Genomic DNA, 18,300 nt, shown 5'->3' on the forward strand with positions numbered 1-18,300 from the left:
ACAGAGGCTGGACTTCCACCTGTTTTCATGCATCACAAGAAAACCTTTAAAAGCGGCACCCAATTCAACCCTACCTTTCTCCTCCGTTTCGGCCTTTTGAGTTTCTTTTTATGGGAGCCCACTTCCCTCAAATTTCTTTGGTCTTCTCGAAAAAAACAAAAATTCGCTAGTAACCTCGGGCGGTTGCCAATACCCAGAACCCGTGGAGTGTAAAAAAAAACAACAAAAACCCAAAATCCTGCGGGAGGGAGAGGGAGGGGGAGGGGGGAGGGGGAGGGGGAGGTCAGGGAACGAAGGTGGCGGGATCCTCGCGCTGGGAGGGGAGACGGGTGGGGGGGTGGAAGGAGCATTCGGGCCCCCCGCCCTCCATCGGCCTCGCCCCCAAGGTGAGGTTGAAGGTGTCCAGGGCCCGTCGGGGCCCCGGTTCAGACACTTCCAGAGCTCTGTGGCCGCCTCCGCCGGCGGAACTGTGCAAAGGAGGAGCGCTTGTTTCCGCTGGGTGTGGGCTCTGCGCGGGCTGTCACTGTCCGGGGACGAGGAATAGACCTCGCCGCCGCCGCCGCCGCCGCCGCCGCCACCCCTCCCGTCTGCGCGGCGGAGAGGAGGAGGAGGAGGAAGAGGAGGAGGAGGAGGAGGAAGGGGAGCAGCCATGTCGCTATTGTCTCCGATCCTCCCGGCCCTCAAGGTCTATTATTTGGCCGTTACGGTGATCCTCTCACAGCTCTACCAGCGCTACCGCTACGGCTTCTCTTTACCAGGTTAGCGACCAGCCCGGCTTGGCTTCCCCGGGGCTTTCCGGGATCCGCCAGGTGTGGCCCGGGGCGCCGGAGAGGGGAGAGTGTGTGCGGCGTGAGTCTGTGTGCGCTGGAAGGCGGAGGAAGAGGAGAAGGGGGTGTTCCTTCTTGTTCCTCCTTTATTACGGAGGCGGGGGTACGGGAACTTGAGTCCGGGCCTCGCTTTCTCGGCGGAGCCTTTATTCCTTTTGCAGCCTCCGAACTTTCCTCCCGTGGGCGGTGTGTGTGAGTGTGTGTGTGTGTGTGTGTGTGTGGGGGGGTGTTTTCTCCCCTCCCTCCCCCGCCGCGCCTTAGCCTCTTCCCGAGCTCTCTTAAGCCTCCTTCCGTCCCCGGCCGGTTTGTTTGCTTGGTTGGGGAAGCTGCAGCCGGACCCGGGGAGGGGGCGAAGGTGGGAGAGAGTCCCCTTTTCTGCTTTGCTCTCCTCTCTCCCTTCTGCCCCCCACCCCCACCGTAGGACTCCGGTAGGAGGAAGCGCTACGGAGACCCAGAGGAGGGGGCGGCGGCTGTGCAACCGCAGCACCCACAACCTTGACCTTGGCCCGGCCGAAAACAATGAGCGCCCCCACGTTGCCCGCGCCCCCCGCCCTGCCGGCCCCTATTGCGCTAGCGCCGAGTTGGGGCCGGAGCACGTCAGGCGGGGCTTATAATCCCCTTCAACCTCCCCCATCCCCACCCCCACCCCCCCTTCACGGGGGTACTGCCGAAGGGGATCGTGCGGGAGGGGGCGAGCGGGGGAGGGGCGAAGGGAAGCTGGACGGAAGCGCGAATCCCCGGCCCCCGGACAGAACTCGGAAGCCGATCTCGTGCGCAAGCGCCCCAGTGCCTGGGCTGGCTGGCTTCTCAGGGCCGCACCATCCCCGGCCTTGGCTTCCCACCTCCGCTGGGCCGCTAGTTTAGTCTCCGCAACCCCGGGGGCTGTGTCCTGGGTGGAGTGGTGGGTGGGGGACGGCGGGAGACCGAGCTCCGGCCTAGCTCTGGCTTTGCCCGGCTCCTCCTCTTCCCCGCCCCTCTTCCCCCTTGCGTTGCACACTTGGCCGACCCGGCTTTTCTGCTTGCCGTACACCCTCCTACTCCCTCCCCAAGCTTTGTCTCAGCCGTTTGCCCGAGTCTTTTTTTTTTTTTTTTTTGCTTCTTCAGGGCTAGGAGAGTTGGGCTCTTAGGGTTTTGCGTTGGCTTTTTTTTTTTTTTTTCAACCTTGCTAAATCCTTTGTAAGAAATAGCAACCTCTTGTTTATCTGTTTTGGGTTACAAATCTCAGGTCGTTGTCCAACTCCAGATTATTTTTGGATGTGACAGCCCAGGGCATGCCTGCAGTCTGTAACTTAGACCGATTTTACCTGGCTCTCTTGCCTTCCTTGATTCTTTTGAGTTTGCTGCCGAACTGCGCAGTCAGCATTACCACCTTGCTCTCCCCAATTGCCCATATGAAGGAAATGTGGGTTTCCAGAGAACTTTAATATTGCTGCAGCTGAGTTGTAGGTAAGGAATGGATTCTTAATGCATGAATAGAAGAGAAATTAAATTTACAATTTAAAAATTTTTGAAGTTGGTAGGGGATGAAGACTGGGAATGGATAGAGAGAGATAATAAGTAAGTTTTCTTAAGTGCCACCAAAAAAATGTGAAAGTGAATGTGCAGTTTGGATAACTCAGATGCCATCACATTTAGTTAATTTTAAGGATGACTTTATTTCTTTGACTTTTTTGTTTGTTTGTTTGTTTTCTTATCCTTAAAAGAACATATAAACATTAGATTGAATTCCCCACTCTTCTAAACAGATTATAGAGCTTAATTTAGTTTAAAGGTCAACTAAACGTTTTTCTAGTTTTAGTTTTTCTGACTACAGGAACTGAAGCATTCACAATCCTACCGAGTAACATTTACTAAATCTGTAGTAATTAGAACAGAATAGAAAACATATGCCATCCCTTTTCCCCCCACTTTAAAGTATTATGAATTACTGGATCTAACTGATAGATTGAGAAACATTAGTTTTGTTATGAGAAGGAGATTAGAAAAAATTTTTTGCATATAAATTGGACTAAAATTTAGTACTGGTGAAACTTAAAACTTTCTGATTAGAAATTCATTCCTTGGTAAAGGACATCATTAAATTTAGAGTGGTTAAGTAATAGACATAATATCTCCTCAGTAAATGATCCCCTTAGACTTTATTGTTGTGTATCTTAAAAACAAAATATTAAAAAAAAAAGTTCTTTGTAAACTTCTCTGCTAAAAGATAAAATGATTTTCTTTTTTTTTTTTTTAATTTTTTAAAAAATTAAATAACTTTTTATTGACAGAACCCATGCCAGGGTAATTTTTTACAACATTATCCCTTGCACTCACTTCTGTTCTGATTTTTCCCTTCCCTCCCTCCACCCTCTCCCCAAGATGGCAAGCAGTCCTATACATGTTAGATAGGTTACAGTAGATCTTGGATACGATATATGTGTGCAGAACCAAACAGTTTTTTTGTTACTCAAGGAGAAAATAATTTTCAAGAGACAACTTGCAGTATCACAAATTTCAGGAAATGAAATAGGTTTTAGAAATTCTATAACTGCTATTAACATCTCAGAGAGTCATAGTTTCTAAATAAAAATGTATGCAATTAAACTCTTAAAGGGGTGTTGTTATTTTTTAAAGTTGAGCATTCCTTATCGATTGAAATAGTCCCATGGGGCTGCCCATGGATGTAGGAAATATCACCATTGTTTTTTTTATTTGTCAAGATCCATAATATATACAACTATTTCTTCAGTGCAATTTAACTTGGCTTTTAAAGAACTCCTTTATTTAGATATCTCTATCACAAAATTCATTCCTTAGAATGCTGAATGGAGCTTCAGATGACTTGATCTGTTCAAAGGTCATAAGACTGCCAAACTGCTAATGAAGTTACAAGTTTCATATTTCAGAATGGAAATAGCTGGAAGTCTTCTGGGAATATTGAAATTGAATGAGTTCTAAGGAGTTTAAATTAAAGAAAATTTTAATAAAGTGCAAGTTTGGGGACCATTTTCTTTAATTGAGATTAGACTAGGTGATTTGTAAACTGGATTAAGTTGAAAAAGTAGGGAAAAAATTCTTTAAGTGGCTTAAAACTTCAAAGTGAATTCTTCAAAAATTCGTATTATGAAGCATCAGTGTTTGACAGTTGTATATTTACAAAGATCATTTATTAGTAACGACTGTATCACTTTTCCCCTTCAAATGCTTATTTTATTTAAAAATAAGTGTATATTAGAAATATCTTCTTGAAGGTGTGATATTACCTCATAATCAGGTTTTTAAAACTGGAGATCTAGTTAGTATATTTAGAAAGATGAGCTAATGCTAATTGTGACATGAATATCTCAACATCGTAATAATTTGTAACCTCTTAAAACTCAGAGAATTTTAGAGCAGGAAATAACCTCAGAGTTTGTTTAGTCTAAAGCTCTTTATTTTATAGATGGATATAATATATAGATGGATAAAGATAGATAAATGGGGGGAGCTGGGAGTAGAATCAAAATCTTTTGATATCCAGATCAGGAATCTTTCCACTATACCAGGTAATATTGTGTTTCATCACTTTGAAATCATGTTGTCCCTGCAGCTGAATCGTGTCTCAGAGACAGGATTTCTCCGCTTTTTAACTGTGTGCAGTTAGAATACCTAGAGAAAATTGCCAGGATATGTTTTACCTCCCATTGTTAATTAACTTGTAAAATATATGTTGTGTTTTGTAATATGGAAAAAGTTTTGTTAATGTCGAACTTGAGAAATCAATATCCAGAAAAATATGGCTGTAGATGAAAAGATCAGAACCACCTGTAACATTTATTTTTGGTGGGGAGTTAACATCTATAACTTTAAAAATGAATTAACTTAAATAAAATATTTTTATGTAGGAATCCACATATAGGAAAGCCATTTTCCTTATATAACAAAAATATTGAACGTTTTTACAAAAGCATCATAAAAATAGACATTTTAATATTAAGAATTTGAGAGTTTCAACCATCAGTTTTATTAGGATATGTAAGGTTATGATAATCTGTGTGTATGTATGTTAGTAGTGGCTTGATTTACTAAACATATTTTATAAAAAGGAAGCATTATAATTTACACTTCTTGTTTGCCTTATGCTTTGTGGAGAGCCAATGATTGTGGGGTATTTTTTTATGACACGTGAGAAAACCATCTGTGGACAGTATTTCTAGTCACTTGATATCAAGGTTGTAACCCTACTGGGGCATTTAGGACACAGGAATTATGCCTTAGAGACCAGATGTGGAATTTTGACTATTAAGAGAAAACTGTCAGAATAGGAGTGGCACATGGTTCCACTTGGTGGTTGAGATGGTAGGGTAAGTTCTACTCCTTTATTTTTCCTATGATAACAAAGTCTTATTTTGTAATGGTTTAGATGTTTGTCTAGTAAAAAGTCATTGTGTTTCTTAAGTGAAAATCTTAGAATTTGAGTAAAATTACCCTTATTTTCCTATAGCCAATTATAAACTAGGCATCATCATATTCAGTTTTGTGTAAGTAAGTGATCATAGATAATGAGGATCTCATTATGTTGACATTTTTCAGTATCTTGCCCCTTGGTAATGAGATTTTTGTCTGGGTTTAAGGCTGTTTTCTCAGCCTATTATAAATAACATATTTGGAAAGTCTCTGACTCTTTGTGACCCCATTTGGTTTTTTTTTTTGACAAAGGTACTGGAGTGGTTTGTTGTTTCCTTCTTTAGCTCACTTCTATTGAAAAGGAAACTAAGGAAAATCAGGGTTAAATGACTTGCTTAAAGTCACATAGCTAGTAAATATCTGAAGTTTGACTCCAGGCCTGGTGCTCTATCCATTGCACCATCTAGCTGCCTTTGGAGAGCTATTATTTACTGCTTTGAATGTCAACCCTGTGTGAAAATAGCAGTAAAATCTAAATTAAAAGCTACTGAAGGAAGAGCACAACCAGATTTTTTTTCCTTTTCTTTTAAAATTGACTAGATATTTTATAGCTTGTTTTCTTTCTTGGACATCATTCTTTGCAATAAGCCCAATTTAGGGGCTTTGTTTTTCCATGAATCGGCATGTTCCAATCCAATTCAATAAACATTTTCTAGGTGCTTATTGTGTTCCCAGCACTGAACTACACACTTTTGATACAATTAATGAAAACAAAAATAGTCCATGCCCTCAAGGAGTTTATGTCTAAAGAAGGAAATAACACATGATTTTCTTTTTTGGGTGTTCATGCAAATTTATTTTGAAGTGTTTTATAGGTTCATAAGCTCCTAGATTTAAAATTGGAAAGGACCTTAGATTTCATTGAAGTCTAACTATCTAATTTTACTGATGAGAAAACTGAGGCCCAAAGAGGAGACGAAAATTGCCTGGAGTCACTCAGCTAGCAAGCAGTGGAGCTGAGCTTGACTCTTTAACTCCAGGGTGCTTTCCATCAAGTAGTGTTACTTCTCTCACCTTGAAACCCTGGCTTCCAGTTGGGTGATAGCTTATTTAAGCCATTGTAAATGTACAAATGGAGGCCTCTGTAAACAGGGATGATGATAAAATGCATAAATGATTTGCTTGCCAACATAAATCCTAGTACAATTAAGATCCACAATTAAACTATTGTTTGTTATAGCTTCTGTCCCCTTCTAAGCCATATTAAAATCATGTATTGTGTCTTGAAGCCATTATTATAAGATGTGATCTTTGCAATATTTATTTAAAATCATTGAAATTACTTAGTCACAGGAATAAAAGACTCAGATTTTAATAACTTTTGTTATTTAATTGAAATGAATGAGGTTTGCTGCTTATATTCAACAATAATTTATTAATCACCTACTATGTATCAGGCTCCTATACTAAACATCAAAAACTCTCTTCAAAGTTGTAGATACTAAATATAAAACTGGCATCCCCAATGGGGACTTAAAGAAAACATGAACATTTGGCCATTTAGCTATTTTCTAAAGTTCCAGGGACACTTTTAATTTTTGTTAATCTCAACTCTAGAAATAAACATTTTCATTTGATATTTTTAATAACACAGAGTAAGGTGTGCTAGTCAGAAAATTCCAAGGATGAAGATATTCAGCATTACTCTAATAAAGGTTTTATTTTAATAAACAACACATGTTAAAAATTGCTTACTTATTTAAATGGGAGAAAAAGTTTCTTGCTTATTTAGAACTTTCTTTTGCATCATTAAAACGTCTCATAAGTTGGTACTCTTTTTTTTTTTTTTTTTGACACACTTGGTTTCAGGCTAGTTCTTGCCTTATATGCTTTTATACTATATTTCAAGTAGCATCAGGTTTTCTAGTAAGGTATTAGCAGTAAAAACGTAAAAACACTAACTCTTGCCCTAACTAGAATTTTGTAAATGCATGTGTCTGCATGTAGTAAATGTGTGTGTGTGCATGTGCACGTATGTGCTTGCATTTCCATAAATAGTTTAAAGTTCTGTTGCTAATTATCTGCAAAACTTTCCTATCCAAGTGCTTGTTAAGACTGCTGGAACCAGTTAATATGAAACAGTTAAAATTAGAAAATAAATGTAAGATAAAGATTTGCCTGCTTTTTATATTAACTTTATCTTGAGATGTTCTTTTGAATAAAAATGTTAAAATAATAGCAATGAATTTATTTATTTAGGGAACGTTAAACAAAATTCCCGACTCTTCCTCTAAAGGGAGCTTTCCTCCCTTAATATTGAAAAAACATTTGTCAAATTGGACATCTTATATAAGCCACAAATCCTGGAGACATCATCCTAACTTCCCAATCTAGTTACAAGAGTGGGTTTATCATTGAGTTTGCAAATGTGTTGATTTCAGTTCTGTAGTGAAGCTGTGATCACACCAGGAGTACTTTCTCATTTTTTGTTTATGTTACTGCTTTTTAGCAGGTACTCATTAATGAGTGAAGGATCAAAAGGCAGGACGGTGGTGGAGAAGCAATGGAGAATAAAAGCTTAGAAAGTTCACCATCAGACCTAAAGTTAGTGGCTCACCCGAGAGCAAAAAGCAAAGTTTGGAAATACTTCGGTTTTGATACCAATGCAGAAGGATGCATATTACAGTGGAAGAAGATCTACTGTCGTATTTGTATGGCACAGATTGCCTATTCAGGAAACACTTCCAACCTTTCATACCACCTGGAGAAAAATCATCCAGATGAATTTTGTGAATTTGTAAAGAGTAACACAGAACAGATGAGGGAGGCTTTTGCTACCGCTTTTTCAAAACTAAAGCCAGAATCTTCACAGCAGGTTGTTCAAGACACTTTAATCATGAAGACCAGCCATAGTTACGAAAACAAAAAGCACCAGGAGCTGACCTCTGCTGTGATTAGCCTAATTTGTGAGGGCATGTATCCTTCCTCCATAGTGGATGAGCCTACATTTAAGATGCTTTTGAAAACAGCAGATCCAAGATATGAACTTCCTAGCAGAAAATATTTCTGCACAAAAGCAATTCCTGAAAAATACAATGCAGTTAGAGAAATTGTCTTGAAAGAACTGACTGACATTTTGTGGTGTGGAATATCCACAGATATTTGGAGAAGTCAAAACCAGAATAGGTCCTATGTAACCCTTGCGGTTCATTTCCTCAATAGCAACTCTGCTCATTGTTTGGCTGTTAACTCACGATGCTTAAAGACTTTCGAGGTCCCTGAAGAAAACACTGCAGAGACAATTACAAGAGTTCTTTATGAGATCTTCATTGAGTGGGGAATCAACACAAAAGTCTTTGGTGCTACAACAGATTATGGCAAAGATATTGTTAAAGCTTGCTCACTTCTAGATATTCCAGTTCAGATGCCTTGTTTGGGTCAGACTTTCAATGCAGGGATACAACAAGCTTTCCAGCTCCCTAAGCTGGGCAGTCTCTTGACAAGGTGCCGGAAATTGGTGGAGTATTTTCAGCAGTCTACAGTAGCCATGTACATGTTAAGTGAAAAACAGAAACAGCAGAACATCATGCACTGCATGCTTGTGAGCGATCGGGTTTCCTGGTGGGGAAGCACACTTGCTATGTTGCAACGATTGAAAGAGCAGCAGTTTATCATTGCAGCTGTTTTGGTGGAAGACAGCAATAACCACCATCTTATGTTGGAGACCAGTGAATGGAACACCATTGAGGGGTTGGTGGACCTCTTGCATCCCTTTAAGCAAGTGGCTGAAATGATGTCTGCATCCAAGTATCCCACAATAAGCATGGTGAAACCCCTCCTTCATATGCTTCTCAACACAACTCTGAATATCAAAGAAAATGATTCAAAAGAAATCAGCATGGCCAAGGAAGTGATAGCCAAAGAATTGTCAACAACATACCAGGAGACCCCTGAAATAGACATGTTCCTTAATGTGGCAACATTCCTGGACCCTAGGTACAAGAAGCTTCCTTTCCTTTCTGCATTTGAACGGCAGCAGGTTGAAAACAGAGTTGTAGAGGAAGCAAAAAGCCTTTTGGAGAAAGTAAAAGAAAATAGTTTCAGGCCTGAAGAAAAGCTCTTTTCATTATCTGAAGAGCCACCAGTGAAAAAAATGATTATTTCTTCGACCCCACCGCCAACTAGTGCAATTAATAATATGCTGGCAGAAATCTTCTGCCAAACAGGGGGTGTAGAAGATCAAGAGGAATGGCATGCCCAGATTGTGGAAGAATTGAGCAATTTTAAGTCTCAAAAAGTACTTGGCCTAAATGAAGATCCCCTTAAATGGTGGTCTGATCGATTGGCATTGTTTCCTGTCTTACCAAAGGTACTTCAGAAGTATTGGTGTATTTTGGCTACAAGGGTCTTCCCTGAACGACTTTTTGGTTCATCTGCCAATGTTGTAAGTGCTAAGAGGAACAGATTAGCTCCAGCTCATGTGGATGAGCAAATATTTTTATATGAAAACACTCGTAATGGGTCTGAAGCTGAACCTGAAGATGAGGATGAGGGGGAATGGGGCTTGGAACAAGAACAGATTTATACTTTAAGTGATACAGTTAATGTAAGCAACAGTTTCTTTAATATAAGGGACAGTGGATTCATCTGATGATGATGCTAACGATGCATTAAAGAAAAGCTGTTTGTCCTAGAAGTTACCAAAAATAACCTGTTTGATGCTTTCTTGTAAATATAAGACAGATGTAACAGTGGCTTGGTTTTTCATTTTCATGTATTTGTGCCTGCCATCCATAATCTCAAGATACAAAAGAAAGTTGATCTTTGATATTAACTGAAATAAGAAAGATGGAGTGTTCTCCTTAGGATTTGACTGATTCCAGGCCCCATCATTAATTATTATTATTTTTTAAACCAATGAAATTAAACATTTAGAAACCCACTTGGAAAAGGCCCTCTGAGGAGTCTGCAAATTAAATTTAAAATTTATTAATAAAAGTAGAGTTGGAGGGGAGAGTTTTTATTTTAAAATGTTTTATTTCATTTAATTCAGTCATATATCTAATAGTATTTTAGAGAGATCAGAGACCAAGTAGAAAAATAATTCCTTTCCTAGAGCTCTAGGTATAAGGTTATATGTTTTTAAAATTTAAAAATGTAAAATATTTACTTTTTAATTTAAATGGAAACTTCCCTCAGAAAATTCTGAAAGGCCTTTAGTAGAAATATTCTTTAAAGAGAAGGCTAACTTTAAGTTTAGTCTTAATGTGCAAATGAGCATATAGAAGCACTTACCTTCCTTATTCCTTGCCCAAATATGAAGTGTTAAATTTTTATTATGTTTGTCATACTGCCAGTTCTGAAACATCTCCCTGTTGCTAGAATTCTACTTGTAGAGGTGGTTAGTCTAAACTGTTACTAAAATTATTGCATCCTTTTTCTGGTTGATGTATTCTTATGTATATGGTAGTTTGCTTTGTGTCAGAATGCTCAAGTGTTCTGCATTTCCTTAAAAAAAAAAAAAAAAAAGTATCTTTTTGCAGGCAGAAATAATGTAAAAAAGTTGCTTTTAAAACAAAACAAAACAAAAATTCCTAGCCTGTTTTCTGGTTTGTTACATGAAGGTAGCCAAATGCCTATGAGGATTTAGGAGAAAAATTAATCTTTGTTATCTTTAACTCTCCTTAAAAGCAGGGATACTTGTTAATTGTGTTCAAATCCCCAGGACTCAGCCCAGTGCCTTGCACAAAGTAGGCGCTTAATAATTATTTGCTTAGTTGAAATGAATTTAACTTTATACCACTAGTCTAAATAAATTTGCAAAGTTGCCCATTATGCTTTACCTCTTGAGTCAGTTTGAGGTGTTTATATTCGGTATTCAGGGAAGTATGAAGGAATCCGATAAATTTTAATCTATTATTTTATCTTTAAAACTTTTTGATTGTTAGAGAATTCAAAGAGGCACACCATCTTTCTGTGTTAGATTCACCTCACTGGCTATTCTGTGCATCTATTTAAGCAACCCATATTGGGAAAGACTGCATATAAATGGTTTAGGAATAACCATTTTAACTAGTAACTAAATTCTGCCCTGGGGTTGGAGTGTTGATATGTGAGTGTTTAGAAGAAAAAAAAAAAAGTCAACCCTGGAGTTGGTGAGAATTTCATGTGCCTTTTGAAGGATAGCATCTGGTTTCTGTCATCAGTAATGCATGTTTTTAGGAAATAAATTTGCAGGTTAAAAGTAACCAGAAGAGATATTTCCTTTTAAAGGAAAATATGATGTTAACTTTTATGAACATACTGTATAATTTTAGGCTTTTTGTAATTCATTTGTTAACATACTGAGACACTGTCATATTAGAGGTGAGAAGGTAGTGTCTAAGTTGGCCATAGTAGAATATGGCTGGTAGATTCACCTCTGTTCTTCACTCTAAGACTCCTAAGGCTGGAAATACTGTACAATGCAACTTGTATTTGCCCTTACTTGTGTTTTTTTTTTTTTTTTTTCTTTTTTTTAAATAGCAGTACAGTGCACAGTTCTGTTCTTGGAATCTCTGAATAATGAAACTGTAAACTGTTCTAATGAGACTAGTCTCATTGCATTTTGTTTTTGTTTTTTGTTTGTTTTTGTTTTTTTGCCTTTGTTTTTGTTTTTAAAATCCTTGTTGTCGGTCTTGCCCATTGGCTATGTTTCTTATTTAATGTTTTAGATTTTGACTATTGTTAAATAAACCAGAGAAATAAATTAGCTCCTAATTTATTTGTCTGATGTGTGTTCATATTGATAGCACTTTTATTAAATTCTAGCAATGAGAGGGTTTTTTTTAAAAGACACTTTTTCAAAGTATTCAACAAAAACTTAGTATTTTATTTTCTGACCTTTTGAAATTTAGAAATATTATGATGCACAAAGATTTTTTTGGATTAAAAAGCCTAGATCTGTAAAAATCAGCTGCTTGAAAATTTTCCTAAAGTTGAAATTGCTTGCTACTTTCCTTTATTGTTCTGGAAATAGAATAGATGTTTGTGGGGAGAAGTTTTGAAGACTTTATCTAGGTATAGGTAAGAATTTTGGTTGGTTGGAATCAAATCTAGCACTTCTACTATAGGGAATTGTAGCATATTTTATTCTTTTAAAAAGTGGAATAAAGGAAAAGAACAAAGGAAGCCAGTATATCACACCTTACACTAACAATGTGTTGCTTGACAATGCCTCATTCTAGAAAGCAATCAAAAAATGCATTATTAAGTCAAAATAGGCCAATCTTCATTTATCTTTACCCCTAGAGTATTTTTCTAAATTTTGAATGGAAAAAGCCTCAATATTATTTGTTGCATTATTATTTGGAATTCATCCTCTTAGCATTTAAGGATCATTACATTTCTTGTGATTATCTTTATAATTTTTTTTCTGAGCTACTATATATTAACTGTGCATATATATGTGTGTATATTTATACATGTGTATCTATACACACACACAAATCTATTTTCTTATCAGTGATTGCATGGGACAAATTCCCTTAAAATTTTTCCTCATGCATGATTTTAATGTAAAGTCATAATTCTAGACAGAGATTCTTCCTCTGCCCCTCACCCCTTACTCCCACAAAAATATTTCTTTGACAGAGGAGCTAAGTAAGCTTTTAAATGTTTATATTTATCAAGAAAAAGAAATAATTCCACGATAACTCCAAAATCAATATGCTTTCATTTCAGTTGTTAAATATTTCTTAAGGATCCAGGAAATTTTGAAAATGAAAGGGTTGAATTTAGAAATATTGTACATAGATTCCATGAAAAAAAAATAATCCACTTAATCTTAAATGCTGCATCTATTTCAATTCTTGTACCCTCTTAGGTTTTTTTTTTTTAAACTTGAATGTCATTTCATATATTGGAAATTGTAGATATTGCACACCTAAATCATTGTACTGTATTTATATTATTAACTCAGGGATAATGATTGTCTTAATTTAAATGATCTGTGTTGTGTCTAATTGTTTCTCAAATCTAAAAATGAAATACATTTGATGATGTAAAAGTTTATAATCTGTATTTCTATCGACAGAGAATGTGAAATCAAACTTGACCTTTAAATTTGTTTGCAAGTTTCTTGTTCAGCACACGTCTGGGAGCCTCCTATTGGAAACTTTCAGGTGGCTCATGCTGACTATCTTAGGCCTCCAGTTTTTATAACCTTTCTATTGGATCAATTCTAGGACTATCAACAGCATTTTTATAGGATGCTTTGATGTAACATTCAAGAAAATTCCTCTGCTGTTTCAACAAGCCTGTTCTTATCTCCATGGTGCCTAGCACAGGGTGTCATCAGCATTATCAGTTAGGACTGTGGCTTAATATTTGTACAACATGGTCATCAAGGGACCTGCGTGGTGTTTTAGTTGCTTGAAGATTAAAATAAGTTTTTCTAATTTTTTAAAGTTATGTCCTTGAAATGAAGTTGTTCTGAAAAACGATTACCTTCCTTTTTTCTGCATTTTTTTTATTAGATAAATTGTACAATATCCAAAAATATTTATGTGGAAGGAAAAAAAAAACAAAAAAACAGACATTATTTTTATTAAGCTTTGGTGTGATGTACTTTAGATGACTAATTATGCTCTTTCTGTATAAATCTTTGTTGTATATGACTGTAAGTGTGACTTTTCTTTTAAACTTTGTCTATCACTTGTTGATGAAGAGAACTTTGAGTGTCATATTCCCTTATTACATTCTCTCTGTTGCTGTTCTGAACAATTTGGGTTTTTTTGGATTGAAATTATTAGGAACTTAGCTTTAAGAATGTACCAAACAAAAAGTAATGTTAAGATTTCAGGGATTTAAATATTTCATTTTATGATGTCTAATATTTAAATTCTATATAATATTTATTTTTATAATAATAATTATGTGAGTAATATTTTATCTGATTTGTCCTATGGACTCCTTACTGAATTTTAGGTGCTATGTTTGCCTTGTTTTTGAATTGTGGTATCTAATAAGATTATATATTTGCTGTTGGTTGTTCTCAGAATACAAAATTTGTGCCTTTTTTATTTGCTTTTATAGCCACTGGTGAGGGTGAATTTAATATATTAAAAACATGTTAATATGCTTAAAATAGTAAAAAAAAAAAAAAAATGGTATAGAGAAGTTTAACTATTTCCAAAAGTCTACTAATTAATTATAGGTTTTTTTCCTCCTTGGATGATATGATTTGAATAAGTATTGATGTATCTAAAGGAGTTTTTTTTTTTTTTTGAAATATGTAACATTTTGACACATACAAATGTATTAAAATTAAGAGAAGACAAGGTTGGAGTAACTTTTTTAAAAAATAAATGTACTTATATAATTATAACTTGTTTCAACTTATATACAGAATGTCTTGAAACTGAAATGTAGTTGGGTTTTTTTTTTTTTTTTTTACAGTTATGGAAAACAAAATCTTGGATTTAGAAGAAATTTTAATAGATTTGTTGTGTTTATATTCAGAATATTCAGGTTTAAATTCAGAATACACCTCAGAAGTCATTTGATCCAAAATCCTTCCACTGCAGGATTCCTTTCTGATATATTCCTAATAGTGACCCAGATTTTGCTTCACTTGTTATAATGCCAATGTTTTTAGACAGTCTCCTCACCCTCTAGTCCCTTACCCTTTTGTGACCTGTTGATTTGTTCAGTAGCTCTAAATTTTAGAAACATTTTATGTTGAATTGAGACCTACTTAAGAGAAATTATCCATTGGCACTAACTTGACCCTTTGGAATAATACCACTACAAGTATATTGCGACTTTTAACATGGAAGCACTTCAGAAATTTGAAGATAGTCTTTATATTCTCACTATATCTTTTCTTCTATGGGCTGAACATCATAGTTCCCTAATTATTCCTGTGGTTTTCAGGTATATTACCATATAAAACTTTCTCTGGATGCGTTCTAGTTTGTTAGTATTTCTGTGGTATTCAGTTCGGATGCAATATTCCAGAATTTGGTCTGATCAGCACTTAAGATTGTTAGTTGATTGTTAACACTCTTGATTTGGTCACTATTCTTTTATTAATGAAGCCTTGTTATTTTTGTTAGTTGTTTTAGTGTTTTTATTAATAACTTTACACCTGTTGATTTGAAGGTTCCTTTCATATGAACTTTTGTCAAGCCTCTTCTATTCCTGTACAAGTCTTTTTTTTTTTATCTTAAATGGAGGAGCCTTGCTTTCATTTATTTAAGACTTATCTATTGAGTATCTGAAGTACTTTGCTAGGTGCTTTATTTCTGTTAATCTGTTGAGGTATCCTAATTTGTTGTATGACATGTAAGTCAATCCTATCAACATTGTCACCAGCAAATTTGACAAGCATCTTATATATCCATCCAATATTTTTATAGAAATGATGATCCTATTGTCAAGACAGAGCCCTGTTGCACACCACTAAAGACTTCCATTCAGGTTGATGTTTTAACTCTGGGTATAACTAGGCCAACTCTGAATCTACATACTGGTATTATATCCTCCTACATAACTTACTCCATCAGGTATGTAAAGAATACTGTGAGAAAATATCAAAAATTTTATTATATAAGGATATTTTATGCAAGTTAGATTTTGATTTTCTTATCATCAATAGTCTAATAACCCTAAGATTAAAAGAAATTGTTAGTGCCAATTTTTATTTTAAACTTTTAAGATGTAGCAATGTTTCACCTCTGATTTTTCTTGATCTATTATGTAAGAGCATGAGAAATATTTTTCTGCTATCTCTAAAATGTATAGTATCCATCACTTGAAAAAATACTTTGAGAAGCAATATAACTTTACATTTAACTTAGGAATTAAATACATATCGATACATACACACATATCAATATAATCTTTTTTTTTTTTTTTTTTGCTGAGGCAATTGGGGTTAAATGACTCTCTCAGTGTCTGCGGTCAGATTTGAACGCAGGTCTTCCTGACTTCAAGGCCAGCATTTTATCCATAGTGTTGTCTAGCTGCCCTGAATCAAATATATTTTAAATTATGTACATTATCTTAAATCCTTTGCCTTCTTCTCATCAGAAGGCTAGGATATAGATAGAAGAGCTGGAGGCAGGCTTAGGAAAGATAGTATATAACAGTGAGGCTATTTTATAGTTTTCCCCATTTCACATAGGATGAGGATTAGAAACATCTTATGCAAGGTTATTCAATTAATTAGATGACAGGCCTGTTCCTCAAAGCCCATGTTTTCTGGCTCCATATTCATTGATTTTTACTATTTCACTGTCTCTCGCGATAGAGGCCTGTTTTCTAACAGTCTATCACTAAGTATTTCTAACATACTTTATGTGACAGGCATTGTGATAGATGGTAGACACAAAGGCAAAAGTGAAAAAAATGCTTGCCCCTAAGGAGCTTACATTCTGTTGTGTCAGACAGTATGTAAGTGGATATATAAAATATATTAAAAAGTAATTTTTTTCTTGGAAGAAGGCAGCAGCTGAGATATTATAAAAAGGTGGATATATGTGGTTGCATTCCACAGCTAAGAATAAGTGATTTTTGGCTTATCATTTTGTGGCTTGCCTTTGTTCCCTGTTTATTATTACATAATTACATATTATTACATAAAAAAATGTTGTGGGTTCTGAGAAATATGACGTCACTTTAATAGCATAGAGAGAAAAGGCAATATAGATCATGTTTAAAAAGAACAGATGTTATGAAACTGCATTGGAGTATTGGCCAGTGAGAGTCCAGTTCTGGCAACATGACACACATGCATGCACACACACATGTATTTGGTGAATCTGCCTCTGGAAATGGTGATAAAATGGATTATGGCTATTATCTATTTTCTGGTATGGTGAAACAGTTTTGTGGTATTGTCTGCTTGAACCAGGATGCAATAGACGTTAATGGGTAAAATCTGTCTTTCTTGGTGGTAATTAAGACAAGGACTGCTATAGAGGTAAGGAGAGGGGAAGAGGCAGAGACAGAACAAGAGGAATTAATAGACAACTCCTGCTTATTGACAGCCATGAGCTTGTTTAATGTCTTTGCTGTGTCAGTTGTTTCTTGGATATAGAAATAATGAAAATGGCTTTAGACATTTGAAGCTCGGAAGGTTGCAGCTATTTAAATTGAGATATATGTATTATTGATACATGAGATATTGAGATATGTATAAGGAATTGTTCTTTCAAATATTTTTTGCTTGAATGATGTAAGTATTCAGAAAATTAGAGGAGGGAAAATTATATATGACTTGAAATTCATTATTCCATAAACTTGATAGGAAATCCTTGAAAAGAAGTGAAACTTTTAAGTGCAATAATGAAATCAATCATAAGGAGGATAGGGTCTAGTTTTATGGTTTTAATGTTTAAAGATTGGAGTACTGGTCTTAGGGGTGGGTATGTATGACCTAATTATGATGAATTGGGCCATTGAGAAGTTAATTCTTCAATTTTCTAAGCTTTAATCTTGCTTTTTTATTTAGTGGAAATACTTGATTTTAAATTTCATCTCTGATAAATATAAATATATTAAATATATAATTAAATATTGTAAAAAAAAAACTTGGAAAACTCTTGCTTTATCTGTTTTGAATTACTCATTTATGGAGAATTATATTCTCTGAACTGATTCCCAACTGCCTTGCTGTTTTCTGTGTGACAGCAATTTCCAGAACAGTGGGGGTTTATACACATAAATGTGTGTGTCATCACATATACATATTTATATATACCTATGTACACATTATATATTTACTTAATATATGCATATATATGTATATGTATATGAATGTAGAAAGAAAACACTGCAACATATGGGAGAAATAAAAGTTGCATTTTAAGTTTAAAATAGGCTTAAAGACACAGTAAAAAAAATGAACATGGTTTAAAAAAAGTATATAATTTTTAAATAACCAGAGGGTTTTTGCCATACAGAAATACTCATTGCCATAACATAGTTTATTGAGATAAACAATTTTACTTAAAGGATTTTTTTTTTTAAAATAGTAGTGCCCAAAGTAAGTACTTTAAAAAAAACAAACAAAAAAAATTCACTGCTAGGTGAATTAAAAAGTTGTATTTTTATGACCTTA

General features: G+C 35.8%; 1 protein-coding gene across 2 annotated transcripts; it reads left to right on the top strand.

The window, feature by feature from the left end:
• Nucleotides 1-275: 275 nt before the first annotated feature.
• ZBED1 (zinc finger BED-type containing 1) lies at nt 276-13,964 on the top strand. 2 transcript variants are annotated; one of them, XM_031959053.1, is made up of 2 exons: nt 276-758; nt 7,705-13,964. In XM_031959053.1, the coding sequence occupies exon 2, from the start codon at nt 7,759-7,761 to the stop codon at nt 9,844-9,846; it is 2,088 nt and encodes a 695-aa protein (XP_031814913.1). In that variant the 5' UTR covers nt 276-758; nt 7,705-7,758; the 3' UTR covers nt 9,847-13,964. The 2 variants fall into 2 exon arrangements, with proteins under 2 accessions (XP_031814913.1, XP_003765648.1); XM_003765600.4 differs by lacking the exon at nt 276-758 and adding an exon at nt 2,003-2,273.
• The last annotated feature ends 4,336 nt before the right edge of the window (nt 13,965-18,300 follow it).

Source organism: Sarcophilus harrisii, chromosome 3, assembly GCF_902635505.1.
Source record: "Sarcophilus harrisii chromosome 3, mSarHar1.11, whole genome shotgun sequence".
In the NCBI taxonomy this organism is placed as follows: domain Eukaryota; kingdom Metazoa; phylum Chordata; class Mammalia; order Dasyuromorphia; family Dasyuridae; genus Sarcophilus; species Sarcophilus harrisii.